This window comes from Sorex araneus, chromosome X (genome assembly GCF_027595985.1).
Source record: "Sorex araneus isolate mSorAra2 chromosome X, mSorAra2.pri, whole genome shotgun sequence".
Classification (NCBI taxonomy): Eukaryota; Metazoa; Chordata; class Mammalia; order Eulipotyphla; family Soricidae; genus Sorex; species Sorex araneus.
The window spans coordinates 240,080,645-240,108,058 of NC_073313.1; the positions used below are offsets into that span (position 1 = coordinate 240,080,645).

Sequence of the window (27,414 nt, forward strand, 5' to 3'; positions counted from 1 at the left end):
AAATTTCAGTCCTGAGCTTTACATGGAAAGCTCAGAAATGCTGATTTTGATACATAAAAGTCCCTCAGATGTTCTCCATTAAGGAAAAGAATGGAGAAGAGAGGGCATGCACTGAATATGGCCTAACATGTAGACTCGTACTAGGTACCCTCTCCCCAACCCCCCCCCCCACAATTCTCTTGTAAGATCCAGGAAGATCAAGCACATCTTTAATGAGTAGCCACATCCTGTCTGTGTGGTAACGAAGTTTAGGGCAGGGTCACATAGCAAGGGGGATTGAAATCTGGGAAAGTCTGCAAGCCCGGTCTTCCAAACCCTCTCTCGATACATATGTTCCGCTACTAAGTGCTTTCCTCAGCCTCAAAATAGATATTGTGTGTGGGGAGGCCCAGTGAGGAGGTGTCTTCATCCTCTTTCCTTTCCTCTGAGTCTTCTTGAGCAACAACTGAGCTATGTTCTCAGTGGGGTGGGGCTGAACCCTCCCTAGAAGGCAGAAGTGATGGCCTGAAGGCTTCTGAGTAACATTCACATGACCCATAAAAGCTTAATGGGGGCAAGTCCTCATTGGACATTTATTGCAACTACTGAAGGAAGAAAATATCTTTTGCTCATCACTAGATTAAAGCTTGAAGCTGCTGACACCCCCCACTGCTGGTGGGGAAGAGCTGGCTTGAGAATGAGGTAAATAGAGGACAATAAGGTAGAAAGAGAGGAGTCCTGAGGATGTCCTCTGAGAATCTGATGTAACCACGCCTAAAGACAAATCTAATTTTGCCTTTTTCACTTACTTGAGTTAATAGATACCCTGTGGAGTTTATACCAGTCTGAGTCAAGTCTGTACCTTGTAACTAAGAGAGTGGGTACTTCCATATCCCTGCAGCCACCAATCTAAGGTGCTGGCTGGACTCCCAGGAGAGTCATTCTTAGCTTTGGGTGCGTGCTCCTCTCCTGAATCTGGCCACTCTCCTACCTGAACGAACACTCCCAGAATTCCTGTTTGGAACATGAGCAAGATACCCTGTTCAAGTAAGCAAGATTTCCTGTTCAGTGCAGGATTTCCCTATGTTTGCTCATTCTTAAAATAGACAAACAAAAACCTCACCCTTATCCCCTGACCCCGACCTCCTCTACACATTCTGTTTGTGTTCATTTCTTAAATAGGCACATGCAGGACAGCGCCTCCCAAAATGAAGCAAAACAGAATGAGATAAAATGAAAAACACAAAAGAAGGGGGGAGTTCCTCCTAATAAGAGAAAACAATCTAATCCAGTAAGATGTGCACTATTGCTCCATTATTGCTTTGATTTTATAGGAACAATGTGTTAGGATAATTCCATCTAAGATGATAGGATTTACTAGAAAATAGTGAAAGGTTTCCTTTAAGAGCAAGTATTTGATGTCACTAGTATACAGCCTACAGGAATTTAGCATTTAAACTGCCCAGTTGTGCCCTGTTCTAACAACACATTCCACATTGCCCACATCCTATTCTCGTCCCTTCTCTTCCTCTTTTATTCATCTCAATAGAGAAAAAATATAGAAAATGGAAAGCTCCCTTTGTGGGTATCCCCCTTTTAAAATCAACCTTGTTAAAAGAACGCAATAAAGACTGAACCATTCTTCCCCCTTCAACTCCCAAATCAGAAGAGATGTTCATCAAAAAAGAGGAAAATCAATATTTAAACCTACATAGCTTGACTCCAGGCCCTATAACTTTAGCCATGCTTGCTTTTTTGGTTAGATAAGGGAGAGCTGAACTGTCAATTTCCGGAGTTTGCAGTAGGTAAAATAATGTACCCTTGTCCCCTGCCATCCCTGACATGTCAAATCTAGTCATGAGAAATTGTGAATTTGTTAGGTTTCAAGGCAAAGGTGATTAAGATTGTAGATGAAGTTAATTTGCTAATCAAATGACTCAACATAGAAAAATCATTTTGAGATATTTAGGTAGGCCCGATGTCAACATCAGGACCCTGAAAAACAGAATGGGGAACTGAATGAACCAGGGATATGGCAGCATGAGAGGGCTCCACAATTTTGATGACTAAGGAATGAGGTCAGGAGTGAAGAAATGTGGACAAGCTTTTCTAGAGGCTAGAAAAAATTTCCTGAAAGATGTGTTTGATTTCTAATCTAAAGAAATGTATGCAATTTACTTTTTGAAACTAAAGACAGCACTGCATTTGTGGCAAATGATCACCGCAACTACTTGGAAATCAGTACACAAGTGTGTCTGGTCAGATCTGAGTTTAAAGGACTTGTGAGAAACAAAGCAAACACCAAACCCTGTCTGTCCCTAAGAAAAACACAGGGATTTGTAACCAGAAGTGATGTAGAGATCTGGGGTGGGCTGGGGAAGAGGGGAGAGTCAGACACCCTTTACCCCATCTGGGGGAAGGGGGGATGGATACCTTTCCTTCCCACTTTCTATTTCATGGGAAGTTACAGGAAAATAGTATTCTTGATCCTCACCGAAGTAACCACTCAGAAATGCATGTGTTCTGGACATTTATTCTGCCTTTGCCAAAGGCCTGCTCTACACTGGGAATCCAGATATATATGCACTAACACCTCTCTTTACCCCTCAGATTCTTTCCAGAAAAAGGAAAAAAAGCAAGTCTTTAACATGGCATGAAATGTAATTATACTTTTCCTGAATCAAACAAGCATCAGTTGTTCAAATTCTGGAAAGATTATGTTGCTTAGAATTAAACAAGTTTCCAGGTTACTGATATTTTTATTTAAAACCGAAAAACTATTAGGATACTCAGTCACGATTAATTAATTTATTAAATTATATGTACTGAGCACCACATAGGAATAGCAAAAGGCAGCAGATAAACTCAGCATCTAGAAATACAGAATCAAATAACTCTAAGGTTAATATATCCTTAGTGAGTGTTTATGACTATACAGCAGTCATATGACCTTAAACAAGGTCTTTGATAATTGAAATTTATTCATTGCAGAGAATGAAGCAAATACTATTGTCATTTCTCTTGCTTTGAAAAAAAAAAAAAACACTGATGTTACCTGAGCATTAAGTCAACAGCAATCTTCTAAGGCATCAAAGGGCTAGATACTAGCAGCTAATTCTTATCTCTGTAAGTGGGTTGACTCAAGATCAAAGTTCAAAATACCTCCCGTAAATTGCCCACTATGTCTGAGGTGCTACCCTGGCGGCAGCCTCCCTGGCTAGAATCAGACTGAGTTGGGAGAACAATGACATACGTATCACCACTAGTGGAAACAGAATTGTGTTTACAACCAGCCGCAGTCTCCTGTCCTCTGAGCTAAGGAACCAGGCTTATAGCTCTAACAGCTGGTCACTTACCAGGCTGCACTATTCTGTCCGAAGGTAAGGAAAAAACAGAGCTACCTCCCTATTTTATCATCCAACTGAACCTGAAGCCAGAGGTCAGAAAGTCTGTGTCTTCAGGGATCAATCGGGCAGTGAGTCAACTGAAAGAAACTCATGACATTCTTGGCCTATCTGATTCTACCTTTGAGAAGTCACGAAGTGATCACATTCTTCTGTAAGAGGTAGCAACAGAAGAACAGAATGGTACATGGCTACGGATGGACTGCATTCACACTGGCGAGTGTAAGGGGGAGCAGTGGGAATAGGAAGGAATGCGGTCATGTGAGTCATGTGGCCATCACGAAATTATGGTCACCAGGGAACACAAGCCCAGTAGTCATCAGATTTTCTTCTCTCTCTTTTTTTTTTTAGGTAAAATCAGAAGCACAGACCTATTGTTCCCACAAACAATTTTAAATGTGAGCAAAACAACCAAAAACTCACCAAGTTTTAAAATTTGCCTTAAGGACAAAACCAAGATTTGATATATGCTTAAAAGAAAGAAAATGACATTCTGGTCCCTGGAAGAGGATGGTTTTCACATTGTAAGAGGCAAGAAGTAGGTTTCTTATGATCACACATGTGGCACCAATAGGAGTCTGTGGCTACTAAGAACTACAAATATCCTATTTCTGCAGGAAAAAGTCTTCCGAGGAATGCCAACTCCCTGGTCATCTCATGCATTCCTTTCTTCTGCTTTAGGAGCATTCAACTCCCCAAGTCACCTCCCAGACCTGCTCTCTGCTTAATAAAATACTTGCAGTTGAAACATAGGGAGCTGTCAGTCACAAGACACCAGGGGGAGTCCATGGCCTCAGTATTCTGACATTGTTTGAAAATGCACTGTTGATTGGTCAGTGCTGCAGTGCTGCAAGGACTTTGCACTTCCCCCAGTCTTCCTCAAATACCAAGGCACAGAATTTGTCAGCATCTGCCCAACAAAGTGCAAGCTCCAGAAACCAGTGGGGGTTGATGAAAAAATGAAAGCAAAAGGCAAACCAAATTGCCCACCTCTGACAACTCCTTTAAAATATTTATCCAGATAAACCGTATACATGAGCAGATTTAATTCTAACCTAACAATTCCTAGCTGAAGAAAGAAATCTTAAGTCTGGCCATTTTCTCCATTTTTTTCCCCCAGAGAATGTTTGGTCCATTTCTAAGAACTATGGGCATTCATGCTCTAGTGTACAGTTGTCCGCCCTTCCAGGTTGGGTGACTAAACCGCTATATGAATTCCAAAGGATTCATTGATATAATGCTTTCCCTCAAAGAACTGTAGGTCCCCACTCTTTATTTGTAGCCAGGGAGAAGGTGCAACCTAGGAGGGGATCTTGCATTAGGAGTTGAAGGAAGATATTCAAGAAGGAAGACCTTTGCTGAGGTATGATTTGTAGAACAGCTTCCAAACCACCAAGTTCAGGGGCACTTCTCCATAATGAGATGAAAATTTAAAAACCATTCAGAATTCCAGGGTAGCAGAAGAGGCTCTAAAGAAATGAGAGACAATAGCTCCTTGAAGGGTACTTCCTCAGCCTTAGGGTGGGAGGTTATCTCTGAGCTCCAGGAGGCATAGGGTCTTTATTTAGTTCTTTGAGAATGAAGATAAGAATAAAATAGCCTCTTCAGGAAGAAGAGGGGAAAAAGAGAGGAAAACATGAATGCTCCTTTATAAGCATCTTAAAGGAGCACCAAGCCAACGGGCCACCCATGAGACCGCCAGGCTCTCTAAACAAACAAGCACTCCTCCAGCAGAGAGGAAGGCCTGGTGAGAGGGTGGGCCAGCACAAGGATTGGGGGAGACAGGATGCTAAAGATCGCATTTCCTCCCCGGGGAAGGCCAGGCCTCTGCGGACATCCTGCACCCGCCTCCTGCCATCCTGCAAGCTTCGGGTCCAGCCATGGAACCCTGAGGCTTTCAGGGCTTTTATCGTATTAGAAGCATTTTTCTCATCATAACCGAGACCTTTAGTATTGCATTAAAAAGATGGTTAATTTTCTTAAGCTTCCTTTTAAACACAGAAATAGGATTAGAAGGATAACACGCTCAGATGCAAGCCCATTATTTGATTATGTCTAAACCTAATCCTGCCTTCACCTTGGCCTGCAGAGCCTCCATTTTGGGGTTTATTGGTTGATAATGCCAGGGCTGTCAGATACTATTACTTGTGTAGAATCAGTTGCTACGTGCTCTTTCTTCCACTCTCAAATGCTGAAGGTTTGAAATTGAATTACTGCATGAATTCTCAAAGTCTTGCCATCTTTTAGACCTCTGTACCTACTTTTAAAGGAGAAAGAATGGCTCAGAACCCCCCCCCCAAGAGGATGGCCTTCTTTTAAGTAAATTCATTTCTAATAATGCTTCTGAGGAGAGCCTTAAGAATGAACCGTCTTTCTATTAAGCAGCCTTTCTATTCTGTCACGTTATTTAAGGTGAGGGGAAATGGTATTGATGTTAATAAAAAGATAAGAAGTAGTTGCTACAGGTAGGTTACCATTCTCAGTCACAGCACCTTTTCCCCTTGAAGCTAAAATTATCTTCTGCATCATCTTCTCTAGAGTAGAACTGTGTGTCTGTCAATCTATCCCACTGACAAACACAGTTTTCGGGCCCAAAGGGGTGTTTAGTAAATATTTGCATAACTCAACCAAGAATTCTCGTCCTCTTCTCTTGATTACATGCAAGATTACCCTTATCTCAGGGTTCTCTCCAGGGAGGGAAACAGGCATTGCCAGGCCCGAATTTCTGAGTCTCACGATCCACCCAGAGCACACAGTACATCCCCAACCCCCACGCTTCCCCACGGCAGTTTCTTATTACCTGTCGCAGTGGTTGCATTTAAAGGGCTTTGCACCTGTGTGTTTCCTGTAGTGCCTTGTGAGCTCATCGCTTCGTGCAAAACGCCACTCACACCCTTCCCAGGAGCACTTATAAGGCTTCTCACCTGCAAGGAGAGATGGAACGAGCATGGTCAGCGAGACAGCAAAATGGCCACAGACCCAAGTTTTTGCAGTGACCCCCACCCATAGTAAAAAGGGGACGTGTAAATGATTCCTAATAAACTATATTTCCAGGGGCCAGACAGATATTATGGCATTCAGGGTTATTTGCCTTGCGTGCGGCCAATCCTCCCAAGCATCTCATATGGTCCTCCAAGCACCGCCAGAAATAATTTCTCTCTTTTATTTTCCTTTCTGGGCCACATCAGCAATGCTCAGGGGTAACTCCTGGCGCTGAGCTCAGAAATTAGTCCTGGCAGTGCTTGGAGGACAATATGGGGTGCCAGGGATTGAACCAGGGTCGATCATGTGAAGGCAAATGCCCTACTTTCTGTACTATTGCTCTGCCCCCCCGCAGGAGTAATTTCTGATCTTAGAGACAGGAGTAATCTCTGAGCACTGCCCCAAACCCAAATATTAAAAAAAAAATTTTTTAAATAAAGGTAAAAAAGAAAATACATTTCTCAACACAATTCATCACTGTGTTTTAATTATCTTGGTGTGTGTGTGAGAGAGAGATTTTTGAGTGTTATTGTTATATAATGTATACACACACACACACACACACACATATATCCTTTAACCTTCAAAAGTGGTTTCGCAAGATCCTCAAATTGGGAGCTGTCATTTCAGTTCCCAGAGTCCAAGCATTTCCTTCGCCTGGTGAGGGATCAATTTTTATTTATTTTCTATCCCCTGGAGCACAGTGACCCCCACAGTCCACGCATAAAGGAAATGTGCTATTTTCATCTGAACCACAAACGCTTCTAATTCTATTTTTCTCCAGAACCTACAGTCACTTAACATTTCAACCCTTTTAGTCTTCTCGCTGTCCTTCCCTCCCTACCACAAACCATCGCCAGGTAGCTGCCTGACAAGGCAAACAGGTCAGGTGTCCCAGAACCACCCAGCCTTCCAGGAAGGGTATAGGGATGGTCAGTGAGGGGGCAGGGGGACAATTTGAGAGTCAGGCAACAACCGCTTTCCCATTCCTGGCATTTATGTCAAAGCCAGGCGCACCGGCCCCACTTAGGAAGCCCTGAACTTAATGACTCCAGGCTTGCAGATCTGTGAGAGGTACACATTGTTACAAAATATTTTTAAAGTCAATTTGTCAGAGCAAGGTTTTGCCACAGTGAGGCTGCTTATGAGCATGAAATTTGAGCTCCTGCGCTCAAGTGACCTTTCCTTGGTGGTGCAGTAAATACAGGTGGAGGGATATGTAAGAGAAAGTACATGACTTTTCTTCCTGAGGACACCCCCCTGCCCCCGCCGGCCAATTTTTTTTTTTTAAACCCATCAACATCTGTCACTAAACATGACAAACATTTACCCTTCCAACTCTGGAGCAAACTGGTTCTAATTAAGAAGGAAAGAAAGATCTTTAAAACCCGTGAAATCAGGAGCATGCTCCGAGCACACGTTCCTGGACCCTGGTGGCCGCCCTTTCCCTCTTTGGGCAAGTTAATAAACCTCATCTCGGTGCCCCCCGCCTCCCTCTTCTTAGCGATGTGACCATCAGGAGTCGTAAAAGGTTGGGAAAAAAGCTGATGACTCAGCCGTGTGTGAATCGAAAGCCTGTACACCCCAGAATCGCACTCCTGAGAAGCAGAAACTTTAAACCCCACATTTCAGGAGGCTCGGTTGCTCTGGGCTATCCTGCCGTTTCTCCAGCCTTCACCACTGACGGAGACTCCTGCCCCGGTACTATTCTTGACCCACTTTCTTCTCACCTTTCTCCCTTCCTTTCAACCTGACTACAAAGCATTCACAATTCTTGATTTCCATCCCCGAGAATCAAACCCGATACAGAACATTTTATTTCATTAAATCGGTGCCCCAGTGGGCTGCTGCTCTGTTAGCTCCATGGGGAAGGGGAAGCGAGACAGACATCTCGTTTTCAGAAGGCCAAGAAGACATGAAGAGGCTGCAGGCGCGAGAGGAAACCCTTTCCGCTTCAGAAACCAGAAAAAAAAAAAAAGCAAGCCAGGTTACCGAACAGTGTGAAAGTTACACTCTCTGAGCTTCTGAGGGTCATCGCTTACACCCCTTGCACTCAGCACCTCTGGAGTGGTGTTGCTGAGGTCCAACACCACCAGTGTCGGTCCCTGAGTCAGGACTGTCCTGTGGGGCTGAGTTATTGCCCAGAGTGGCCCTACCCAGATCTCTGGCCCCATGGAGGGGACCCTGAGCAACCTGAGTATTAGAAAACAGCATCATCTGTTTAAGCCTTCAGTATCCCCCCCTGTATATTGATGAAGACTACATCCGAAAACACAGTGATGTGTAAAGCTGCTCTAAGATATCAAGGAGAAAGGAGCAAGCTAGGCTGGAGAAGAGAGAGCCTGCTCAGAGAGAGGCATGCGAGCATCATTTGCTTCATGGCAATGATTACCCATAAAGCCTTAAGACTTCGAGGAAAACCGATATACACAAACAACATACATATATACACATATATACATATATACATGTATATATATACATATATATGTGAATGGAAGGGGTACATTAAAGACATCAAAAATTCAAAATACCCTTCAAGGAAAGTAACATCAGGGGTTCCTGAAAACTTTGGAACAAACACAAAATACAACAAGGAGCACCTGGAAATCCCATTCTATAGCAGCTAAGGGAGACAGCCAGGCCCTAAAACTAATCCCCAAATCAAACTGGCCGTCTACTGCACCTGACCACATTCTTAAGGGCATAGGACGGTCAGAGAGAATGAAGGATATCAAAGTGATTGTCTTTGGGTATTTTTTAAAATGCAAACTGTTTGCTTTTCTCTTTGCTGAAAAAGTTTTAAACTGACTCTTTTGGGTTTTATTTTGATGAGTATTATAAAAACCGAGTTCTTTCCCAGAAAATTGGCATAGACATTTGCTTAATTCCCAGCACAAGCTAAGGCACCGACCCAGTAACTATTTCAGCACCATTCTAGAAGCTTTGTCTTGTAAACCACCACACAGATAGAAAGTACACACAGCTCTCAAAGCTCAGAATCCTACCACCCGACCCTTCCTAATACCACACAAAACGAGCTTCTTTGTGCCTGATAGTTTAGCTAAGAATTGTTTGTCAAACTCTAGTCTTCAATCAATTTATCTACAAATTGCCACTTCTTTAAAACTACGGAGAAAGTTAAAATAACCATGAAAGAACTCAAATACAAAGAACTCCAGAAATGAACAGAGTTCAGAAATGAGAGGTGGAAGAACATGACTTCAAAGTTAGGGTTCACAGTGGTGGGCGGGTAACCCTATTTTTGGATCTCTCCTTACTTCCATGAACCAATTCTTTCTCATAAGACAGGTCAGCGAAATTCTTCTGTCAGAGCTTTGCAGGACAAAGGTGACATCTGCCCCTACACTAGCACTCACCGCTTGGTCTTGGACAGGAAGTGACCAAACCAAATGAATTTGGTGTCATTCTAACAGCCAACCTGATAGTATCTGCTCATTTGATAAGAATTCTGGTCTTTCTTTACAAAAGAAAACAAAGGTCTTCTCTCTAAGCAAAAGAGAGAAAAGAGGAAGGGAGAGAAAGAAAATAGAAGAAGGAAGAAAGGGGAGGAAGGCAGTTCTGTAGCAGCTAGAACAGATTTAATGCAAAATCAACCCATCTATCTTACAACCTCTTCACCCTCCCTTCTCTTGACAGTTCTCTCGAGATACTATTTCTCAGTATAAAACAGAAAGCGCCATACTCTTCATAACACTCTCTACAGGACACCTGGAACAATGCCCTCAATTCAGCTCAAAGTGCCCCAAGTGAGCAGAAAAAAAATGTTCCAGATGGGTCTAGATGGGATAGAAAGAGGGGAGAAAGGGTTCCAGCAGGAGGACTGGGCTGTAGGAGCTGTGTATTAATGAATGCAGGGTCATCGTGGAGGGTGTCCATGTCTGCAGAATTCCCAGAGCCAGAGGATCACCTTCTGAGACCCCCACATTTTAGGGAGCAAATCAAGAAGGAGTTTTCCTATTTGGAAATGAACTGCAGGAAACTTGTTTCCCTGGGGGAGAACGTGTCAGCTTAGAGTTGATAGTAGGTCTAATCCAGTGTAAATAGGTTTATAGCCATACGAGCGCTCTTAAGGAGAGTTAAGGATGCTTGAGAAATAGGACAGACTTTCAGCCAGGGGGAATCAGGGCAAGAATGCTTGCTCTCCCTCAAAATAACCCTCTGAAATGGAATGTGGTCTAGACCAGTGTGACATTTTTAGTTTCTTGATTGAGAAGAAAACAGACATAAATAATTTGGAGGGAGACCTCCCAGGCAGTGTTCAGGGAAGCTAGGGGCCAGTCCCAGCAATACTTGAAAAAACAGTCGGGTAGTTTATTACTAGGGTTTAAGAATGCAGATCCTGGTCAGGTCCTGCTATGTTGGGGACCATCAGGGGGCCACCCCAATGGGTGCAGGGATCCCCAGGCCCTCTCTTGTAGGGAACTGGAACAAGTTGGGAGTATGTAAAGTATGTGCCCTGACCTCTGTACTAGCTCTTGGCCTCATAAATAAGTTTTGAATATGTACTTCCAATCTGTGTACATTTATCTGTGAATGGTATGAATGTACTAAGGTCATAACACAGATATTTAAAAAATAAGGGTCAACTGCCTATAAATAGAAGTTACATGTTTTTCTCCTTGCATTCAAATTAGCCTGTGGCATAGCAGCTATTAGAGACACTATGGCACAGGGTCAATGAATAAAGCTTGGCCCCATGCGCCCTGGTCTTTGGGGCTTCCTTTCTTGATTTCCACAGCAAAGAAAATTTGAAACTATAAGTCAAAAATGTATGTCTCGTATGGAGGACATTTTCCATGCAACTGACATCCTCTGGAAAACATTCTGCAAAGGGTTCTCAGGCTCCCCCAGACTTCCAAAGAAACTCATGAGCAAAAAAAAAAAAAAGTGTTGAGAAGACCTTGAAAGATAATTGTTCCAGTGGTTATCACTCTCAGAACTAAAGTCAAGAATCCTACCACACAGCATCAACATAATCCATAATCTAAACCCCATCTTCCCTTTTAATCTCATCTCCAAGTCTTCCCCATTTACCATCTATTAACTGCAGGCCTTATTTCTCATACTCCCAAGTCAGGGCCTTTGCACCTGCCATGACTTCTGCCTTCATTCCCTTGCTTCATTCAGGTCACTACCCAAGTTATCTCATCACACTCGATGGTCCTTTACTATCTATTGTGAAACAGCAGATTCTTCACCCATTCTATAGCACTCAGGAATCCCTCTTAAATTCTCCTATGTACTGTGCAGGCTAGCCTGTGTTATTTTCTGCTTCTCCTAAAACTCTTTTAAGACTCCATGAAACCTAAGCTTCATGGAGGTGTGGAGTTTGCTCACTGCGATACTGGCCACTCTCTTGCAGGTCCAGGCTCAACTCCTCAGAAAGCCTACTAAGAAAAGCATCCTGATTTGCAACCAGGACCCACATGGACACAAAGGGTCTGGATACCCCGTACGATTTGACTCCCCTGAATTGGTTTAAGACTGGAATATGCTGGCTTGCTTGTTGATACATGGCCACTCCTCGACAATAGGAACCAACATGTGGAACTGTAAAATGGAGTAAGTATTCTTTCCCCCATCAAAGATTGCGTTCCTCTTTTTCTCCTATCTGCCAGACACTAAAATAAGGAATATCCTGAAAATCTTCCTGTCATCTAAATCTCACACTTGAGACCACAGTCTCCTCAGCAACATGCCCTCTGGGAAGCCAAGTGCGTCATTTTATGGAACTCATTTGTAAAAGTTTCTCAGTGAAGATGTGTTAGGGAGAGCAGAAGTGATATGTCAAACCTATTGCACTATACTAGATATTTGTCTTTCAGACACAGACTGGCATGAAATGGGAACATGTGTCTAACTCTCTCTGTTAAGACTTTAAGTTTCCCTGAAAATAAACATCCCTAACTGCAAGTTTTCTGCATTCTTTTCTTGAATTCAAGTTTTTAATCCAACTTTTAAGAAAACTAGGCCATTACTATGCCTAGATTTGTTCAGACTAATGGTATCTCTTTTCAAGTATGGTTTTTAGATTCCTACTACCTGGACCAGTCAGAGTCCTGATCTCTTTAGGGCTTGGATTAGGAACTTGAAATTCCACAGACTAGGAAATGAAAATGCAAAATGGGAAGAAAGAGGAATATTTGTAATGGATTTATATTGCCAAGAGTATATCTAGAGGAAATCAGCAAAAACCATCAATTGCTTTCACATCACAATTAGGAGCACTTGAAAAATTTAGATGCCTGGGGATTAAGGACACTTAGAAAATGTTATTGTTCTTTTTAACTCTGGGTAAAGAGTAACGAGAAAACATCACTTCATAGCTTGGCAGTCCTTTCTTAGGTATATGTGCTATAAATAAAAGAATACCCTACTTTGTAAGTCTTCTTTGGGAATTGGTGCAACATTCCTCTTAGGTTCCAGCTGAATCTTAAATGTTTCCTCTTTTCAAGATTTTTAATTAGGGGATTGATAGTACTGTGACAGAGGCTCTATTTTACAGAATTTTAAAAGCATTTGCAACTGTGACATAAGATGTGTACTCATTTATCTGTATTCCATGTGGATTTTATTCATTCATCCATTTCTCACTCACCCAAAAAGCCTGTTTGATGCTAGAATCTGAGTTATAATTGCCTTTAGACATAGCCCCAGTCACTTTACTGAATGAACATTTACTCTTTTTTCCCCTTAAAAAAAAAGCTAATTTAACAATAACTTTCCTTGGTTTTGTTAGATGGTTATTTAAGTCATCTAAAATTTAAGTTTTTTCCTCCATGAGCTTTAGTTCCCTCTTCAGAACATGGAAGGAGGCAAGAAAGAATTCAGGGATTATCACCCAACTGTTGGAAACTGCTCTGTGCAATAGCTTCCTGTGGTTACGAGCACTTGGAATATGCCTAAGGTGATAACACAAAACAAAAAACATTTTATTTCATTTTAACTGAAATTTAAAAAATGAAATGGTATAAGTGATATCACATAGTCTTATTTTGGTAAGACTGCAAGAATTGAGTATGCAGATACCAAAGTGATAGTACAGCGAGTGCCTTGCACATGGCCAACCTAGGTTCCACCTCATATAACACATCCAGTCCCTCAAGCCTGATAGGTGTCAGCCCTGAGCACAGAGCTAGGAGTAAGTCCTGAGCACTGCTGAGTATGGCAAATACCAAATACCAAAACAAAACAAAAGAATTGAACATATATATTCAGATATATGATAAGGATCCAATTACAGTGCATGCTGAGATAAAAATACTTAGTAATAAAAGTAATGTTAATTATATTACATTAATGATTTTCACATTGAGTTGACATTGAGTGATCATATTTTAAAGGTGCTGACCATATTTTAAAGGTGTTGGTTAAGATAAACTATACTGGCACAACTAGTTTACCTATTTCATTTTATTTTTTAAAAAATATACAGGAGGGAGCTGGAGCAATAGCACAGTGGGTAGGGCATTTGCCTTGCACGTGGCCAACCCGGGTTCGATTCTCAGCATCCCATATGATCCCCTGAGCACCACCAGCAGTAATTTCTGAGTCAGAGCCAGGAGTAACCCCTGTACATCTTGGGGTGTGACCAAAAAAGAAAAATATATATATAACAGGAAAATTCTAAATATGTGGTTTGCATATATATAGCTATTTTGATAGCATCAGTTAAAAATACATATGTGGAAATTATATTGTCAACTGAAGTTAAGAATGCATTTTTCTCAGACTTCTCCTCATACTCTAACCAAAAACTCTCTTTCCACCTTGCTTTCCACATTCATAAATCTTAACGTGCACAATCTCTGAAAAGTCTCATCCCTATCTACAAGTGACCAAGGAAAGTAAAATACTTTAGACATCTAGTCAAATTCACTGATGGTGAAAATATAGATTCTTTGGTATAAAAATTTGATACAACCAACATTAATTACCATGACACCATCTGGTACACATTAGGAAATCATTCATGTTGGATCTTCAAGATTCTTTAGGACTATGAGGAAAGGAAGTCTAGAAAAGATAACATTCAATGAAAATGCCTGATACCCTATCAGTAACAGTTCTGGAAAACAAAGTACCTAAAGTGGGTCGGGGGACAGGAATGTCTGCCATAGAGGCAGGCAGGTGGGTGGGAGGGAAGCTGGGGACTTTGGTAGAGGGAGTGGGTACTGGTGAAGAGATCAATAATTGAATATCAGTAATTGAGTATCATACTCCTGAAACTCAATCATGAATAATTTTGCATTTAATACATTTTTTAAAAGGACCCAGTTTACTGTCATCAAAAGCATACTTTTAGTTCTGGCTTTGCCTCATAGTAGCAATGTGATCTTAGAGTCAGATAACTCTTTCAGGATTTGTTCTATGTGAGAGAGGAATAAGCAAAACAAAACAAAACACCTGTTCTGCTTCCTTTATAGCTAGGAAGATTCAGTGGAACCTAGCAGGTAGAGGTGATCGGCCAATTACAAAGTCCTAAATGAATGAAAGATGTTACTGAGATGATAGTGATATCAAAAAGGGGTCCATACGCATGCAGGCGTCTGGAGAAGACTATGGGAGTGGGGGAGGTCTGTCATCTCTCTGTGCGGGCCAGGCGTAAGAGGGTTTATTGATGAGTACTAAAGTAGTGTCTTAAACATCACACTGAATCATTTCTCGGGTCCACTTTGCAATTCCATTTGAAATACTCAGGTTGAAACAATTTGGGGACCATATTCCATTTTTAATGACAGCTAACTTTTCTCCAAAATATTCCTTTTAAGGGAAAGTGTGAGATTCTTGGCAAGTTTGTTAAGAATGTTGGAGGAAAGCTGGATGGTCATGAAAATGGCAACCATCCCAGGCACAGAAACAAGTATAGCTGCTGGCAATTAGAGTTTTTGTAATGCGCAACCTATGATTCCAATACATATATTTTTAGATACTGTAACAAGAATCCTATAAGCCAAGGGACTATAGGAAAAAGACAGTCCCCTATGGGCCACCTGGCTATGTTCTCAGCACCATGCAGTGCTACAGATTGGATTCAAGATATGGCACAGTCAATGCTTTTACTCTCTAGCCCTCAAGTAATCTCTCTGGTCTCACAAATTAATTTTTACTTAATTAAATTGCACATGGTTTGCTAATATTTTTCAGTGAGAAATAAAACATTCTCTACCCCAATAAAACAAAATGAAATCCCACAACTCATAAAATAAGTATTTCAGTAATTCTCAAAAGACGTCAGGTCACTTAAAAAATTAGATCTCAATCATTCTTGAAGATATATGTCCTCAGGTTGTGAAACATGTAAGAAGTGCTATTTGGATAGATTAAATGTTTTTCTAACATTGCGGTTAACTTTTTTGCATGTGGTCTTATTTTGTTTATATATTTTTTTGTGGTCAATGTCAGCTAATATTAATTTGAAAAGCTATTTTTATCAGTTTTATTATATATCCAAAGAAAATTTAAGTTATGGAGTTTTTGTACATTTTGGCAATTAGCAAAATTACAATCAAGTTAAAAGCTAGCTATGTACTAAATTTGAAGGCAAGCTTGTTAAGATATAAATCTCTTTTTCTGTCAAGAAAGAACATCATGTGAATTTGTTTGAAATGTATTTATAAAATATTTTGTCCACTTACCAGTAAAGGAATTAACTATGTAAGACAGAGTCCTAAAATTCAATTTGATATATTTAAGTAGGAATTTTATTATTAAAAACATAATTTTCAGGGGCTGGAGCAATAGCACAGTGGGTAGGGCATTTGCCTTGCATGCGGCTAACCCGGGTTCGATTCCCAGTATCCCATATGGTCCCCTGAGCACCGCCAGGAGTATGTCCTGAGTGCAAAGCCAGGAGTAACCCCTGTGCATCGCCAGGTGTGACCCAAAAAGCAAAATATATAAGTATACATGTATATGTATATATATTTTTAACAGCCAATCCTTGATTTTCACATTCAAACTATAATTATTTCTGTAAATTTCTATACACTCAGGAACAGCCTGTTATAGCAATGGCCAAATACTTCATTTCTAAACTACTTTTAAAGATTTCAAGAGCTAAAAGAATAAAGGTTACTTTATCTTCCAACAGTATGTTCCAACCATAGCTAATAGCCAAAATCTTAATAAGTCATGATCTCCAACAGAGAAACGCATTTTTCAGAAGTAAACCAACATAAAAATGGGACCCCCTTCTCCACAAGATCTGTCCATTTCAGAGGGTGGCACGTCAAATGTATGACTTTAGTAGAGTTTGGCAAACAAGTCATTCATCTTACATAAAAGGTAATGGTAAGAAGAACAACTGTAGACTATAGGATTTGGGTCAGCTGAGAATACAGTGGGGGTTACTGGGTCCCTTAGAGTCATAGAAATAGGAACAGCATGGACATGTGGAAGGTCAGCAAAGGCTAAAATGAATCTCATTAGTCTGGGATCCTAACTAGTCACCACCTGGCACACACTGATGTCGACCAACTCATTCTCCCAGATACACAAAATTCTTCTTTATTGCTAGCTAACTGGGAAAGAAATAATCATTTAGTATGGAAATAAAAAAATTAGATTTGCTACATATAAAAACAGATGAATCAATAGTATTTCGGGGAAAAAACCTCTATAGATAATTCAAAACCCAGTCATATCAGAGTTTGGAATCTATCAAACATTTGGTTTCAGTGCCCTGAGTTTGTTCTGATTAAGCAAAAGTAAATATTCATTGTTATTTCCTGATTATACACATGTAGATGGTGAAGAAATGCCCTAACCATTTTGATATTTTATATGGAAAATTTCCCTAACATTAAAAAGGGAAAGTTATCAATGCTCAAAGAACGCAAATTAGATAATTTACATAAAGATAATGAAGAAATGGGCAATCCCCTGGACCAGCTCCTATTCCTGTTGAATAGATACAGTTACAATTCTCTAGCAAGTTTTAAGCACTAAATACATCAAGATGAAAATATCAACTTGTCTACACAAATCTCTCACAAGTTGATCAAACACTTCCCCCACCCCAAAATCGAATTTCCACATTAGCCAAAGTAACTCTTTATTCAAATACATGTGTTACCAATATACCATTTTTCAAATAGGAAGCCTAAGGAAAGAATAAAAAGGAAATTTTATGTTCTCATTTTGACAAATAGTCAAACCAGATTCTCTTCACGAATCCTTAAGAAGAGAGTCCTTAAGAAGAGATGTCATATTGCCATCACACTCTTCCCTCATCTACCCACCACAATCCCTCCATCAGTCCTCACTCTGCAACAACTCTAAGAAGCTCTGCAGGGTGCCCCACTAACTGGGATGACCTTGCCTCAGAATGTGTCTGGCTTCAACCTATCACCACACCCCAAAGAACTCTTCCTCCTCCAAAACCCACAGCCTTGAAAGAACATTCATTCTTTGGTCACTTACTATTTCCTGTTGATAATTTTATGTCTTGATCCCTTGCCCTGCCCCTCCCTCTCCCCCACCCTGGAGATTCCATGGGGAATGCTTTTAAAATAGGCACATATTAAATACTTACAAAACCAATGAAATAAATACTGATTAGGCAGCCACTGGGTGTCCAGTTACCAGACACTTGTGTCTTTGTCATCACCCAGTGGAGCCCAGGTCCTGGCACATTATAGACACTCAATATGAAACTTGCTAATTAACAGGCTGATGATCACTCAAAAATCAACAGTACCAAGCGCTTTGCAACCACCTGGTCTTCCAGATTCATAAGCCTTATGAGCATTATTTCTAAAACACTTATCTCTGCCCACGCGTGGACAAAGTCAAACCCTTGCACTTCTGGTCTAATTTTACTGATGGTAAAAACAAAACAACAACATAAAAAACAGTCACTACAGTGTGACAAGCTTGGTTCAACATTAATTTTTGGTTCTAATATATATTGAGCAAAGATATTGGTGGACAGTCATCCTAAAAGGAAAGGGTCTCTTAATTAGAAGTTTCCAGTTAGGAAAGCCTCAGGCCTGAATACAAAACCACACAAAGCCAAAGAAAGGTGTTTGATGCGTGGAAGAGAAATACCCAAGACTGCAGGATCATGAGAACACTTTTCCTGGAAGCAATAGGCCTGGATGAAAATGAAGGGGTGGGGGTGGGGAGGTGGGAGGGATTCTGGGAACATTGGTGGAGGAGAATGGGCACTGGTGGAGGGATGTAAATCAAATGCAAACATGAAAGTTCATAAGTTTGTAAACTGTACCTCACGGTGATTCACTAATAAAATTAAAAAAAAATTTTTTTTAAAAAGAAAATGAAGGGGTGTCAGAGACCGTGGTAGGGGTGATTTCAGAGAGAATAAAAGACATATGAAAAGGCCTGGGGACGAGAAGCTGTGGCTTAAGATAGCTGAAGTGTAGAATGAGTACATGAGGAAGAATTTCAAGAATGAACTAGAAAGACAGGAAGAGCCAAGCCCTACAGGGCCTTGCTGACAAACTGTCCCAAGAGACTGATCGCCTTCGGGTCACAGCCCATGTCTATGCATATTTGGATCCTCAGAGCGCAGCCAGGGTACAGCAGAGCTCTTTAAAAAGCACATATTCTGGGAAGTTATTCAGATCAACTTTTACTCCTCCAACTTCCTTCATCATTATTCTGCTATAGCTTGACTAATCTGTTTATGTGCGATAGCCCATAAAACCAAACAGTAGCCACTAAGGCAGAGATAAGTCTTATTCACCATAGTACTTGCAAAACTGAAAATAGTAGAGACATACCAAGACCCTCAAGTAACTTGGTAACTTGGCTGAACAAACATGCAAATACCACTCATCTTTTTTTCAAGCCTTCCTGAAGTACTGTAATTCAGGTCCTTTTATATATCTTTTCTGCTACTGTGCAGTAGAAATTATCAGGAAGAAAACACAATGATCAAAACTGCCCATGGAATCTACATTAACATACATACACACATGATCTCTTCCTTCCCACTTATCTGCAAACAATTCAGCACAAACATATTGAAACCCACATATGTCAAGATACATATGTCACAGACCTCTAACCTGAAGCAAGGTTAACTAAATCCATGCTAGATTCAAGCTGCCAAAGGACTCACTTTATTCTACTAAATGTTCACTTGAGGATGAAAATATCAATGCAATACAACTTCCCACTTAAGGAGAAGACAAAAATGAAAGAATATGGACAAATTGTTAATCAGAGCATATGTGCTTGCTTTCTTGATCATTTTTTGTATTCCAATAATGCAATACCCTCATAAAATGCAAACTGTAAGTAAAATGTCCATTGAGAACTTCTGTGATTGCTGAGGCTACTAGTTCTCAGGTAGTTCTTTTGATTTTTCCATATGCCACAAACTAGAATACACTGGACTATCCTCCTTACTGTATTAGACATTTCAGATCTCAGAGGTCTGATAGCAAAAATGTCTACATTGCCGGCTAAAAAGAAACTATTCTCAAGACTAACAACATTGCAGCAACTGTCAGTTGCCCTTCTATATTCATTCTCTTCTTTTCTGTCATGAGGACCCGCCCAAAGTGCAGTTGGGCTCATTGCCACTCAGAATAAAGACTATTTCTCAGCTCTTTTGCATGTATGTGTGAACATCTGACTGAGTTCTGGCTGATGAGATGTAAGTGAGTGGTAGGGATAAGGGGAATTCAAGCTATATTTTGAAAGGTTGGAACAGGCCCTCAACTTCCCAGTTTCAAACACTTGGTTCCAAGAAAGCAGGCATGGTGGAGCCCACTGGGAATTGAGTGGACAAGAGCCAATTCCCTACGAAATAGATACTCTAGGGATAGGGAATATATAGGACAGAAGGAGCCTGAGATTCTGACAAGTTCTCACGTCATAGCTATCTGTTGTTCTGGATCTTTTTTTTACAAAGTTCTTCATGATTGGGTTTCAGTCATATAATGTTCGTCCCTTCACCAGTGTACATTACACTTCCCACCACCAATGTTCTCAGTTTCCCTCCTGCCCCCTACCTGCCCTGCCTGCCTCTATGACAGGTACTCTTCCTGCTTTCCTCCCCCTCTTCTATCCCTGCCACCCTGGCATTATGTTCTGGATTTCTATGTGAAAGAGGAAAAAAAATAATCTTACATTTCTTTAAGCCAAATTACTGTGAGTCTATCACAAATAGACTTTCCATTTATGGGCTTATTAACTCAAAGGATAATAGAAAACATGCCCCATTGGCCAAAACTCTCCATATAAAATTAGTGCAAAACTCAATTTAAGTTCTTTCTTTTGAAAGTTTTCAGTTCTGGAAATCGTGTCTTAGGAGCAGAAGTACAGCTCAGTGGAAAACACAGGCATCAATCAACGTGACTGGAAATCAGGACATGCGGGTCTAGGCCTAGAACTCACAGCTTATTATGTGGCCATAGAAAAGATATAGACTTCTTTAGTCTCACTTCCTCTTCTGGAGAAAAGGATTAATCCCATTATTATGTTGACCTCACAAGACAATCATGCTGTATGAAGAAAGATAATCTCTACGCTAACACTTTGTATACTATAAAGCACTACATAGGCAAGGTGATCATTCAAGTTCACCAAACAAATTCCTTCTTTATGCAATATGATATATCAACATCTAGTGCCCAATTACAGCTTTCTGGTTAATAGGGCCTGCAGCCCCATTTCTAACTAAGAGATAACAATAGTAGTAGTGTAGTAATAGTAGTATTGATTCCTAAGGTATTAGAAGTCAATAACCTTCAGGAGTTGTTCTTTCTAATAACAGATAACAACCCATATCCCAACTGCCAATGTCAGCAGTCAACTGTCAATGCATTTTCGATTAGAAAGTCAAAGATCATACTAGCCCAGGCATCCCTAAAAGATTATATACCACTAACCAAGATCATATATCAGTCACTATATATGTATCTGATTTGGGGGGCTAGAGATATATGGCACACAGGGTAGGTACCTGCCTTGCACATGGCTACTTGGATTTGAACCCGGGCACATTTGGTCCCCTGAGCCTGCCAGGAGTGATACCTGAGCACAGGAGGAAGTCCTATGTACTGCTGAGTGCAGCCACCAACTCAAATATATATGTGTACTTTTTCTTCCTATAGGATATATGCTTGGCAGAATCATATCCCAACAAGATGTCTCTATCTCTCTCCCTCACACAGACACACATATGGTAGAAATGGTAGAAATCTATTTGTCAGGGCAAACTGTTAGACAGAAAAAACAGATAATGTATGCATTTTTTTCTGGTTGTTTATGGGCCATCCCTGATGGCACTCAGGGCTTACTCCTGGCTTTGCACTCAGGAGTCCCTCCTGACGGTACTTGAGGGACCGACCATATGGGATGCCTGAGAATGAACAAGGACCATATGGCATGCTGGAGATTGAATCTGGGTTGGCCACATGCAAGGCAAGCACTCTGTGCACTGTATTACCATTCCAGTCCCAATATATATGTATTTTTTCCAGAGATAACACCTGGAATGGTCATTCTGAGTCCAACTGGTATGCCAATCCTACCCAATGTCAATGGATTTAGAGATCCTGGTTAAACTTCTGGGATCACTCATTATTCTCATTATTACGGGGCAGTAAGTACAGACTGTAGGTCCAGTCTCTTCTTGGTGCCTCTATCAATCCCCGGAGGTACAGGTAGAAATGATGCCACTGATCACGTTCTCCAGTTATAACTGACATAAAGATCCACACCCAGGAGCTCTCCCCTTCAGAGTCCACATGCTTAGCCACAACTGCACCTGCCTTATATTTAAATGCCAACAATGAAACTAAAATAAATGTTTGCATTCCCCTTGGAAACATTTTCTGATCAAATAAACTTTTCAGCTGGAAAGAATGCCAGAACTATTTACATGCAACCATAAAATAGCTATTCTAACTTCTCTGAAGTCAACAGGCAAAGGAATGCAAGTTGCTGAGACTAGAAGCCTGGAGCATCATCTCCAGTCACTCATCTTCCCAGAGGTCTCATGGTTCCTTCTTCAGCTTATGTAACTGCATTGCTCACTACAGGGCTTCTGGGGCAAGGGTCAATCATCATCTCTGAAAAGATTATGTTGCAGATCAATGTGACCAGCATGCTCCCATATCATCTCCTTCACTTTCTAAAAAGAAAAACAAGTGTCATCTAACGCAGAATTGATAAACCAAAATGATCCCCTACCAGCAAATAGCAAAACAAGGATTTCGTTCCTAACCCATCACTTGCATAGCCAAAAGTTGCATGGGAGGGAAGGGGAGAATGAAGATAGTTCACTATCTGGCTAGTACCTCAAATTCCTTAGCATAGGCAAGGTCTCTGCTCACAGTTTCCCTGCACTCAGCCCAGGCTGTGGCAAAGAGGAGACACTGAAGCATGTGTTCTAAGGTCCATGTGGCCTCCGAGCACTGCAATGTGAGCCATTAGAACAGACATGTGCTCTAAGTATAAAGCATGCTTGACTTCATTCGACATATGGTTCACAATGGATTTGCAGTGAATAGCGTTCTTAGGGAGCATGTTTTAAGAATTTGGATTTTATCCCAAGAACAATGGCAGCCATTGTGGGTTTTGAAACTGGGGCTTAATATGATCAAATTTGAATTGTAAAACTATCACTCAGTAAAAAGGACAAGGGACTGGGAGAGCGACACTCCGTTATGGGGAGACCATGCAGGAGACTCCACAACAGTCTGGGAGAGGGAAGGCTGTGGCTTCTGCTCAGAGTGGTTCCACAGAGCCAGGTGGGAAGGAAAACTGCATTCCGAAGTAGTGCCAATAGGATGCGGCAATCAGTCGGTGAGGGAAAACAGAGGGTGGCCATGAGAGTTGGCTCCCGGGGTTCAGCTCGGAATAGAGTGGGGTGAGCAGTCAGCATCCTTCCCCAAGTTATCATCTGTCCAGGTAACAAAGAGCCATCAAGTGACCCTGAGGTCACAGCAGCCGGTCTGCAGAACGATTCCCTGCAAGGCGCATGAATCATGGATGCTCTAGGTACTCTGGAAGGAGTGCACGCTGTTCCTAAGTGCTTTCCTTCTGAGGAGCTCCCAGAACAAGTAAGTCAACACTCTGCCAAGACAAGAAGCATTTTGGAAAGCTGTCGGAAGTGCTGATGGTAATTGCTGCTACAACCAGGAAATGAGCTGAAAGCATAGCACCGGGGATGGGCCGCAGTGGAAGCAGGGTGGGGTCTTTGCTCCCGTGCCCCCTTCCTGGCTTCAGACGGAGGAAATACCAGGGAGAGAGAACAGAACAGGCTTTGGGCTTGAAGCCCAACTGGAAAGTCAGTGTGGCCACACTTATTAGCTGGGTGGCCCGGGATGCTTCTCGGTCCCAGTTTTCTCCTCCCTAGATCAGTCAATGCGGCATCGGCTGTGGGAGGACTTGGGACAGAGGTCCAGAAAGAGCCAGCTGCTGGGTAGGGAGAGGGAGGACCCACGGCCAGTGGCAGACCTGCTATCACCATCTTCTCCTTTCCAGCCCAGAAAGGGGAAGGCTGGGAAGTTCAGAGGAACTCTCAAATTTGGAGCTGCCACCCTTCACCCCTCTTGCAGGTGAAAACACAACAAATCGGCAAGAAAAAGCTGGGAAGCTGTTGGCTGCAAACAGAAGAGAGAAGCAAGCCCCAAGCGAGGCTGCTGGGAGGTGGCTGGTCGGCTCTTTCCAGGGCAAGCATTATCATGAATAATTAAAGTGCAGCTCTGCTTGTCCAAATAAATGAACCAAGCATGCCTTTGACATCACGGCCACTTTTTTTTTTCTTCTGGTGGGGCGCTGGGGGTGGGGGATATTTTAAAAGGTCATTTTTCTTCGCTACTCCCCTTACTGCTCCTTTCCAATTTGCGCATCTTTAGAGGCCTCCCTATCCACAGGGGTAAATTAGCAAGCTTCTCCTCCGTATGGAGAGGCGGCCATAAATCACAAATATGAGCGCACGTAAAATTATATAGCATGGACCCAGTGTAATAATAAACACATTTATATTTTATCACTGCTGTTTTCTCCACCTTCAAGCCAGCTTACGCCTGGGCCCCAGGGGCTCCTGCACGCTGACCGCCCGTGTGCCACGATCTTGCTTTGTGTGCAGTTTCCTGCCCCTCGTCTCAGCCCGCCAACTGCTGCCGCTGGGCCCGACTCTTCGCTGCAGTGGACCCACACCCTCCCGGCTCCAGGCCCTCCAATGCAGCCCAGCACAGATACAAATGAGCAGGTGACCTTTCCAAACCGTGTCAAAACAGGTCCTTGACCCGGAGACCCTCCAACTTCGGCGGGTTGAGTCTAAATCACCCAACTGAAAAGACCAATGTTTGCACAATGTGATTGTGTTTACACAAAGATTTAACGCCTCAATAGAGCAAAAGCTGTTCAGTTCATTTTAATTATTGCTTTATTCTTCTCACAACTGATTTCTAAAGCACCATGTTTAACAGGGTGCTGGTGGTCGCGATGTGGTTCTTCCCCTGCCTGGACAGGAGTGGGGAGGGTGTGAAATGTTTTTCTCTGCCGAATGGAGTCTTGGCAGAGAGGATGCACAAAAAGGGAAATCCAGAGATCTGACTTTGGGAGGGCAAACGACACAGGTGGCGTTCTACACACTGAGGGGCTGTTGTAAGCAAGCCAGAGGGGAGTGTCTCAAAGAAATGGGCCCTGCCAAGTACAACAATGTATAGAGATTATTTCTACGGCAGGGAGAAGATATCAAAGGGCAAAGGTAACTTCAAGAATCAAAAGATGCAGGATGGTGGGATCAATAAGGATCTACCAAGATCTACCGGCAAACAGTCCTCAGAGTAGAGCCTACAGGGCGACAGGTGCCATTCCTCCTGCCACCCACCACCCATATGTGGGAATGTGTCTGTTGGTGGTGAAACAGGTTCTACTTCCACGCTGGGACGTCAATGGGAAGGTCTATCACTTGAGGTTCCTGTAGATCCTCTGGCAGCACCGTGAGAATCAACGATTCTCTACAGTATGCCCATGGGAAGACAGAAGTGAGATCACTGCATCAGAAGCCCAATTCTGACAGCATTTGGGATTATTTTTTGCTCACTGGGGATTTTTAATTTCTGTATTGACCTGGTATTTTTCCCTTATACATTGAATACATCCATTAGTATCCTCCAGAAATGTGGGTGAAGGGGAAAACAGGATTAAACAATATTATCTCCTGTGTGTGTGTGTGTGTTTGTCACTGTGTGTGTCTGTGTCTGTCTGTCAAGCTAGGGATTGAACACAAGGTTTCACACATGCAAGGTACGTGCTCTACTACTGAGCTATAGCCCTGCCTCTAAACAGGATTATCCTAAATTCCATATTTGACATACAAATAAAAATAAAATTCTAGAAATAATTTGTTCAAACTCACCTTAATGAAAGCTGAGTATCACTAAGACAGGAATATGCAACCTATACTTCCTCCCATTCCTTCCCTTATCATGTCCAGACTAATAATAAAGGAGAATTGCTTTTAAAATGCCAGGGAGAAGTTTTCTCCTAGAAATTCTCTCCACAAATTTTCTAAACTATGCAAACGCGCTCATACAGAGATATAAATTCAAGACTCAACACCTTGCACCTACAAAACTAGCCTGGTTGCTTTTGGTTGGGAAACAAAGGGCCCTGAGATGTGGGTCAGTGGATAAGCACCTGCCTAGGAGGTGTGAGCCCATGGGTTCGAGCCTTGCACAGTCCCACAAGCCAAGTGTCATCCCCAGCACTGCTGCTGTGATTCCAGGTGACATAACAGATGTGCCATCCCCTTCACACTGCAGCCAAGTGTGTGAACTTCAAACATCACAACCAGGACATAACAACAGGCAAAGAAGGGGCCTAGGGGGAAAAAAGAAGGGAATCTAGAAATTCTGAGAATGGTTTAAATGTTGTTCTAGGAGATATACGGCTCAATGATAGAGCACATATATCACATGTGCAAGTCCCTGGGTTCTCTCCAGCAGCATGCTTTAAATAGGGAAAGAAACAATCTAAGATGAAGGATTCTTAAGTTTAACAAGAAGAAATACACAAACCATTGTTTTCTTAACTGTACTAAATCTGTTATACTGGATAAGATATAACTCAATGTTATTCTGGGGATGTATGAAATACGATGGTAAATATTGTCATTTGTTTTGCAAAAAAAACCTAAATTACAAAACAACTAGATTCATTTATTACCTGTTTCAATGTATGCTTCTCAAATATCTAAATATTAAAAGAAATTATCTTGGAAGGCTCTCACAAGCAGTGCTCAGAGGGTCCAAGGGCCACACCCAGCAATGATGGACCAACTGGGCTGGAGGTTTAAGGCCAGGACCTCAGGATGTGGTGTTCAGGTCCTGCATTGCTGGGGAATATCTACTTGGGCTACACTCAGGGGCCTCCACGGGTCACTGACTCAGTGCCCCCAGGGTTATATGCAGTGACATTCAGGGGGCTAATGTGGTACCCTGACTGAATCTGGATTGGGCACATGCCAGGCATGCATTCTACGCTATACCATCTTCCTAGCCCAGAAATGACCAATGTGCCATCGAAAATCAGAGGGGAATACTCTCTGCTTCAGTTCTTTCAGTGAAATGATGCATGTGAAAGTATGTTTAGCTATAAAGACCAACAGTGATAACTGTTGCCGACTTGAAAAAGCAAGAATGTAGAGGCTGTCATTTCTATAGGCTTGATCCCCATTTACCTTCTTCTCCCCAAATCCAGTCAGCGTTGGAATGCCTCCACCTATACTTTCTTTATGCCCATCTGCTCTAGAGGCTGACTCAATAGTCATTGCATCTTCAGGTCATCAATATAAATATGACTGATTCCCCACTGACCTAAAGCTAAGGTCTGATAACACCGTGATCCAAAACATGGCACTTACCCTGACCCCAGGGGACCAGCTCACTAATCGCAATCTCACCAAGTGGCAAAGAACAAGTTAATCTGTGTGAAAGACACAGATGTCACGTACTCCCTACAGCCACATTCACATGTATGAGAGGAATAATGTCAGCAGTATTATCTCCGAACAGCAAGGACAATGCCACGC

General features: G+C 41.9%; 1 protein-coding gene across 2 annotated transcripts in view; it reads right to left on the reverse strand.

Moving 5' to 3' along the window:
* The window catches only part of KLF7 (KLF transcription factor 7), a 94,400-nt gene that overhangs the window by 6,395 nt on the left and 60,591 nt on the right, over positions 1 to 27,414 (reverse strand). For both annotated transcript variants that reach the window (XM_004601307.2, XM_055121480.1), the window contains exon 3: positions 6,184 to 6,307. In XM_004601307.2, coding sequence (XP_004601364.1) covers positions 6,184 to 6,307 — 124 coding nt within the window. The remainder of the gene's footprint in view (positions 1 to 6,183; positions 6,308 to 27,414) is intronic.